The sequence below is a fragment of the Arachis ipaensis genome, chromosome B8, assembly GCF_059453495.1.
Source record: "Arachis ipaensis isolate K30076 ecotype BB chromosome B8, ASM5945349v1, whole genome shotgun sequence".
Lineage (NCBI taxonomy): Eukaryota > Viridiplantae > Streptophyta > Magnoliopsida > Fabales > Fabaceae > Arachis > Arachis ipaensis.
The window spans coordinates 113,832,249-113,840,092 of NC_142443.1; the positions used below are offsets into that span (position 1 = coordinate 113,832,249).

Here is a 7,844-nt window from a genome sequence, read left to right on the forward strand (position 1 = left end):
GCTATGCAACATCCAGACACATTAGACGACTGCCTAGGCGTTGATATTATTGACTCCCTGGTGGAAGAGGTTCATATGACTGAGAGTCTCGAATCAGAGCTAGAGGACATTTTTAAAGATGTTCAGCCTGATCTGGAGGAACCAGAGGAAATAAAAGAACCTCTGAAAACTCCTCAGGAAGAGGAGAAACCTCCTAAACCCGAGCTCAAACCACTACCACCATCCCTGAAATATACATTTCTAGGAGAAGGTGACACTTTTTCTGTAATCATAAGCTCTGCTTTAGGGCCACAGGAAGAGAAAGCACTAATTCAGGTGCTAAGGACACACAAGACAGCTCTTGGGTGGTCCATAAGTGATCTTAAGGGCATTAGCCCAGCCAGATGCATGCACAAGATCCTATTGGAGGATGATGCTAAGCCAGTGGTTCAACGACAGAGGCGGCTAAATCCTGCCATAAAGGAGGTGGTGCAGAAAGAGGTCACTAAGTTACTAGAGGCTGGGATTATCTATCCTATTTCTGATAGCCCCTGGGTGAGCCCTGTCCATGTTGTCCCTAAGAAGGGAAGAATGACAGTGGTTCATAATGAAAAGAATAAACTGGTTCCTACAAGAACAGTTACAGGGTGGCGTATGTGTATTGACTACAGAAGGCTCAATACAGCCACCAGGAAGGATCATTTTTCTTTACCATTCATAGACCAGATACTAGAGAGACTAGCAGGTCATGAATATTACTGCTTTTTGGATGGCTATTCAGGTTACAACCAAATTGCAGTAGATCCTCAGGACCAAGAGAAAACATCATTCACATGTCCTTCTGGAGTGTTTGCCTACAGAAGGATGCCTTTTGGTCTGTGTAATGCACCTGCAACCTTTCAGAGGTGCATGCTCTCTATCTTCTCTGATATGGTAGAGAAGTTTCTGGAAGTCTTCATGGATGACTTTTCAGTATTTGGAGACTCATTCAGCTCCTGCCTTAACCATTTAGCACTTGTTCTAAAAAGATGCCAAGAGACCAACCTAGTTTTAAACTGGGAAAAATATCACTTTATGGTGACTGAAGGGATTGTCCTTGGGCATAAAATTTCAAACAAGGGAATAGAGGTGGATCAAGCTAAAGTTGAAGTAATTAAAAAATTACCACCACCTGCCAATGTTAAGGCAATCAGAAGCTTTCTGGGGCATGCAGGATTCTATAGGAGGTTTATAAAGGATTTTTCAAAAATTGCAAAACCTCTGAGCAATTTGCTAGCTGCTAACACGCCATTTGTGTTTGACACAAAGTGTCTGCATGCGTTTGAGACCCTGAAAGCTAAGCTGGTTACAGCACCAGTTATTTCTGCACCAGACTGGACATTACCATTTGAACTAATGTGTGATGCCAGTGACCATACCATTGGTGCAGTATTGGGACAGAGGCATAACAAGCTTCTGCATGTCATTTATTATGCTAGCAGTGTTTTAAATGATGCCCAGAAAAATTACACAACCACAGAAAAAGAATTACTTGCAGTGGTTTATGCCATTGACAAGTTTAGATCCTACTTAGTAGGATCAAAAGTGATTGTGTACACTGACCATGCTGCTCTTAAATATCTACTCACAAAGCAGGATTCAAAGCCCAGGCTCATAAGATGGGTGTTGCTTCTGCAAGAGTTTGATATAGAAATAAGAGACAGAAAAGGGACAGAGAATCAAGTAGCTGATCACATGTCCCGAATAGAACCAGTAGCAGGAGCATCCCTCCCTCCTACTGAGATCTCTGAAACCTTTCCGGATGAGCAATTGTTTGCTATTCAGGAAGCTCCATGGTTTGCAGACATTGCAAACTATAAGACTCAAGGTTCTCCTTCTGTAACCTTGGAGAGGAAGCATGAAAAGCTTCTCTCACTGCAGAGTCAACCAAAGCCCCCACAGTCAAACTCTAAGTTTGGTGTTGGGAGGCCACAACCAAACTCTAAGTTTGGTGTTAAACCCCCACATTCAAACTCTAAGTTTGGTGTTAGGAGGTCCCAACCTTGCTCTGATTATCTGTGAGGCTCCATGAGAGCTCACTGTCAAGCTATTGACATTAAAAAAACGCTTGTTGGGAGGCAACCCAATGTTATTTAATTATATCTATTTATTTTCCATTGCTATTTTATGTTTTCTTTAGGTTGATGATCATGTGAAGTCACAACAACAAATGGAAAATCAAAAACAAAATGAAAAACAGCATGAAAAATAGCACACCCTGGAGGAAGATCATTCTGGCGTTTAAACGCCAGAAACAAGCATCTGTCTGGCGTTTAACGCCAGAAACAAGCACCAAGCTGGCGTTTAACGCCAGAAACAAGCATCAGTCTGGCGTTAAACGCCAGAAATAGGCTACATTTGGGCGTTTAACGCCAGAAACAGGCAGCAGTCTGGCGTTAAACGCCAGGATTGCACAGTAAGGGCATTTTGTACGCCTAATTGGAGCAGGGATGCTAAATTCTTGACCTCACTGGATCTGTGGACCCCACAGGATCCCCACCTACCTCACCATTCAAATTCAAACCATTCCCCTCCCAAACCCACCCATTCACACACTTCCATCTCCTCCATCTTCTCCACTTCTTTCTTCTTTTGCTCGAGGACGAGCAAACCTTTTAAGTTTAGTGTGGTAAAAGCATTGCTTTTGTTTTTCCATAATTCAGTGGTAGAGCAATTGACTGCAGATCAAAGAGCTATGAGGAAAGAGCAACAAAGGCAAGGAAGAGACATAGAGGAGCTCAAGAGCACCATTGGTTCTTCAAGAAGAGGAAGACGCCACCTTCATTAAGGTGGACCCATTCATTAATCTCCTTGTTCCTATTTTCCTCTTTTTCGTTTACTATGCTTCATGTTTAATTATGTTTGTGTCTTTACTATATGATCACTAGTATCTAAGTGTCTATGTCTTAAAGATATGAATGTGCTATGAATCAATCACCTTTCTTAAATGAAAATTGTTTTCTGAAAAAGAAAAAGAAGTACATGAATTTCGAATTTTAAAATAGTTTAATCATTTTGATGTGGTGGCAATACTTTTTGTTTTCTGAATGAATGCTTGAACAGTGCATATGTCTTTTGAATTTGTTGTTTATGAATGTTAAAATTGTTGGCTCTTGAAAGAATGATGACAAAGGAGAAATGTTATTTGATAATCTGAAAAATCATAAAAATGATTCTTGAAGCAAGAAAAAGCAGTGAAGAACAAAGCTTACAGAAAAAAATGTGAAAAAAAAAGAGAGCAAGAAAAAGAAAAAGCAAGCAGAAAAAGCCAAAAGCTCTTTAAACCAAAAGGCAAGAGCAAAAAGCCAATAGCCCTTAAAACCAAAAGGCAAGGGTAATAAAAAGGATCCAAGGCTTTGAGCATCAGTGGATAGGAGGGCCTAAGGGAATAAAATCCTGGTCTTAGCGGCTAAACCAAGCTGTCCCTAACCATGTGCTTGTGGCGTGAAGGTGTCAAGTGAAAACTTGAGACTGAGCGGTTAAAGTCGAGGTCCAAAGCAAAAAATAGAGTGTGCTTAAGAACCCTGGACACCTCTAATTAGAGACTTTAGCAAAGCTGAGTCACAATCTGAAAAGGTTCACCCAGTTATGTGTCTGTGGCATGTATGTATCTAGTGGTAATACTGAAAAACAGAGTGCTTAGGGCCACGGCCAAGACTCATAAAGTAGCTGTGTTCAAGAATCAACATACTGAACTAGGAGAATCAATAACACTATCTGAATTCTGAGTTCCTATAGATACCAATCATTCTGAACTTCAAAGGATAAAGTGAGATGCCAAAACTGTTCAGAAGCAAAAAGCTAATAGCCCCGCTCATCTTATTAAGACTGATCTTCATAGATGTTTTTGGAATTCATTGTATATTCTCTTCTTTTTATCCTACTTTATTTTTAGTTGCTTGGGGACAAGCAACAATTTAAGTTTGGTGTTGTGATGAGCGGATAATTTATACGCTTTTTGGCATTGTTTTAGGTAGTTTTTAATATGTTTTAGTCACTTTTTATTATATTTTTATTAGTTTTTAAATAAAAATCACATTTTTGGAATTTACTATGAGTTTGTGTATTTTTCTATGATTTCAGGTAATTTCTGGCTGAAATTGAGGGAGCTGAGCAAAAATCTGATTCAGGCTGAAAAAGGACTGCTGATGCTGTTGGATTCTGACCTCCCTGCACTCGGAATAGATTTTCTGGAGCTACAGGAGTCCAATTGGCGCACTCTTAATTGCGTTGGAAAGTAGACATCCAGGGCTTTCCAGCAATATATAATAGTCCATACTTTGCTCAAGGATAGACGACGTAAACTGGCGTTCAACACCAGTTCCATGTTGCAGTCTGGCGTTAAACGCCAGAAACAGGTTACAAGTTGGAGTTGAACGCCCAAAACAGGTTACAACCTGGTATTTAACTCCAGAAACAGCCCAGGCACGTGTAAAGCTTAAGTCTCAGTCCCAGCACACACCAAGTGGGCCCCAGAAGTGGATTTCTGCACCATCTATCTTAGTTTATTCATTTTCTGTAAACCTAGGTTACTAGTTTAGTATTTAAACAACTTTTAGAGATTTATTTTGTACCTCATAACATTTTTAGATCTGAACTTTGTACTCTTTGACGGCATGAGTCTCTGAACTCCATTGTTTGGGGTGAGGAGCTCTGCTGTGTCTCGATGAATGAATGCAATTATTTCTGTTTTCTCTTCAAACACGCTTGTTTCTATCTAAGATGTTCATTCGGACTTCAATATGATGGATGTGATGATCCGTGACACTCATCACTATTCTCAACCTATGAACGCGTGCCTGACAACCACCTCCGTTCTACCTTCGATTGAATGAGTATCTCTTAGATTCCTTAATCAGAATCTTCGTGGTATAAGCTAGAATCCATTGGCAGCATTCTTGAGAATCTGAAAAGTCTAAACCTTGTCTGTGGTATTCCAACTAGGATTCAGGGATTGAATGACTGTGACGAGCTTCAAACTCGCGAGTGTTGGGCGTAGTGACAGACGCAAAAGGATCAATGGATCCTATTCCGACATAATCGAGAACCGATAGATGATTAGCCGTGCGGTGACAGCGCACCTGGACCTTTTTCACTGAGAGGACGGATGGTAGCCATTGACAACGGTGATCCACCAGCACACAGCTTGCCATAGGAGGAACCTTGCGTGCGTGAAGAAGAAGACAGGGAGAAAGCAGAGATTCAGAAGACAAAGCATCTCCAAAACTCCAACATATTCTCCATTATTGCACAACAAGTATTTATTTTATGCCCTTTCACTTGTTACAATTTAAACTAAGAATTATTATTGATATTATATCCTGACTAAGAATTGCAAGATAACCATAGATTGCTTCAAACCAACAATCTCCGTGGGATTCGACCTTTACTCACGTAAGGTATTACTTGGACGACCCAGTGCACTTGCTGGTTAGTGGTATGAGTTGTGAAAAGTGTGATTTACAATTCGTGCACCACCGACCATGAAAAGGGATTGCATAACGAAGGTCAAAACATGTGACAAATGCCAGAAGCATGCCTCCATCTCTACAAAGCCTGCCGAGGTATTACACAGCATGAAGGTAAGCTGGCCTTTCCACAGATGGGGTCTCGATATTCTCGGCCCATTTCCAATAGCACCAGGCCAGGTAAAATTTCTTTTAGTATCCATAGACTACTTCTCCAAATGGATAGAAGCACAGCCGTTAGCAAGAATAACGGCCGAAAAGGTACGATCTTTCATTTGGAAAAACATCATATGTCGATTCGGAATTTTAATAAGCTCGGCTCATTTCTAAAAAATTTTAATATACACCATCATTTTAGCTCGGTCGAACACTCACAAACCAATGGGCAGGCCGAAGCTGCTAACCGAGTTATACTGCAGGCAATAAAGAAAAAGCTCGATAACGCAAAAGGAGAATGGGTAGAGCTAATCCCAGAAGTATTGTGGAGTTACAACACCACAATACAAACTACCACGGGCGAAACACCCTTCAAGCTAGTCTATGGGTCAGAAGCATTAATCACTGTAGAGGTCGGAGTTCCCACATTAAGAACCAAACTATACGATGAACAACATAACATAAACGCAAGAAATGCCGAGCTTGATCTGATAGAAGAGGACAGGGAAATCGCCGCCATTAAACAGAGAGCCCAGAAACAACTGGTAGAAAGAAAACACAATAAGAGAGTGGTGCCGAGGACATTCGAGGAGGGTGACTTAGTCCTCAGACGAACAAAAGAAGCCAGATGGCCTCCTTCACATGGAAAGCTCGCCGCAAACTGGGATGGACCATTCCGAGTATCCAAAGTGCTCGGAATGGGGGCTTACCAACTCTAAACACTACACGGCAATCCAGTCTCAGGAAATTGGAATATCTACTCTTTGAAATTGTACAGATCATGAACTGTAAAGTACGCGGATGAAGGTACTCTTTTTCTCCCTTAGAGGTTTTTTCCCAAGTCAGGGTTTTACGTAAGGAGGGTTTTAATGAGGCCGGACGCCCAAAATATCAAAAATCAAGTTAAGATCGATCAATAAGCAATCTGATCTTTTATCCTATCTATTTCTAACTTCCTATTATCTTTATCCTACTTTTACATAAATAAACATCAAAACCAAGATGCCACAATTATATGTATTATCAAAATATCAAACTGCCAAACTGATCCAACCTTGATCAGCACAAACAACGTATCTCAAATCCAAAACAACAAACAAAAGTCATACTACATAAATTAAACAAACCAAAAGTTACACAAATAGAACAAACTAAGGGAGCGAGACATTTTCATCATGATCCTCCACCGTTCCATCCACAACAAGCTTCCCATCAACAACTATTTTTGTCACATCCAGTCGGGAACAATCAAAATCAGGAACTAAAATAGCGACTTGGCTCACGGCTCAGTCAAAACCTGAGGCAAACATTTCCACACCCAACTCCTCTAATTCGTGAACTCGGGAAGTTAGCTGACCTTTATCCAGGTCACTATCCTTAATGTCAGACTGCAAAAGTCGGATCTAGTCTCTAAGACGATTAACCTCGTCCTCAGACGACTTCAACTTTGCCGTTACGTCCATAATCACCTTGTCTTTCTCCTTCAAAGCCTTCTCCATCATAGTGTCTTTATCCTTCAACAACTTTTCCAGTTCGGCAACTCTCCCCATACTAGCCTGCTGCTCGGCTCCGATCAATTAAGTAGTATGGCCAACACATAAACACATGAACAAAGGCGGTAAAAAAAGAGGGAAAAAAGAAATCGAGTAAATAAAGACAAAAACAAACATGAATGAACTTTCCCATGCCCTCCATTCCAATACGGCAAGTCATGAGCATATCGCCGGGGTATTGAGAAACCCTATCAAAAAGCTCGGCTATAGGGAACTGGTCACTCCACAGAGAATGAGTACTCGTCCCAGGTATGAAGCCATGAAGCCGCCTTTGTCGATCAAATACAGACCTAGCACCACCCGCAATATCCTTATCACATTCAGAAATAACCTCCAGAGATTGATCCGTTTCATCCCTTTTTCTCTTATGTGATGACACGGGCTGAGCAGTAGATTGAGCCGCCTCACCACCACCATCCTTGGAACCCCAGAAACCTCAGCATCCTTTTCCTTTTTCTTCTTCAAAAAAGATTGAAATCGGGAGGGATCAAGAAGAGGAGCTCGTCCACCTGCACAAATGAGAACAGTCAAAATAAACGTAATAAGTAAACAACAACAGTACAACAACCATCGTTACCTATGTAAGCTTTCAAACCATCACTATCACCCGCATCATGCAGACGAAGGAGTTCGGGAATTGATAAACACA

General features: G+C 41.1%; 1 protein-coding gene across 1 annotated transcript; it reads left to right on the forward strand.

Moving 5' to 3' along the window:
- The first annotated feature begins 5,501 nt into the window (after positions 1-5,501).
- LOC148549308 (uncharacterized) lies at positions 5,502-6,361 on the forward strand. The gene is made up of 2 exons (XM_088495718.1): positions 5,502-5,747; positions 5,876-6,361. The coding sequence occupies exons 1-2, from the start codon at positions 5,502-5,504 to the stop codon at positions 6,359-6,361; spliced, it is 732 nt and encodes a 243-aa protein (XP_088351844.1).
- Positions 6,362-7,844: the final 1,483 nt, after the last annotated feature.

Coding starts and splice junctions, on each gene's coding strand:
- LOC148549308 (XM_088495718.1), top strand. CDS start 5,502: ATGAAAAGGGATTGCATAACGAAGGTCAAAACATGTGACAAATGCCAG. Junction 5,748..5,875: donor CAAGAATAACGGCCGAAAAG/GTACGATCTTTC, acceptor ACCAATGGGCAG/GCCGAAGCTGCTAACCGAGT.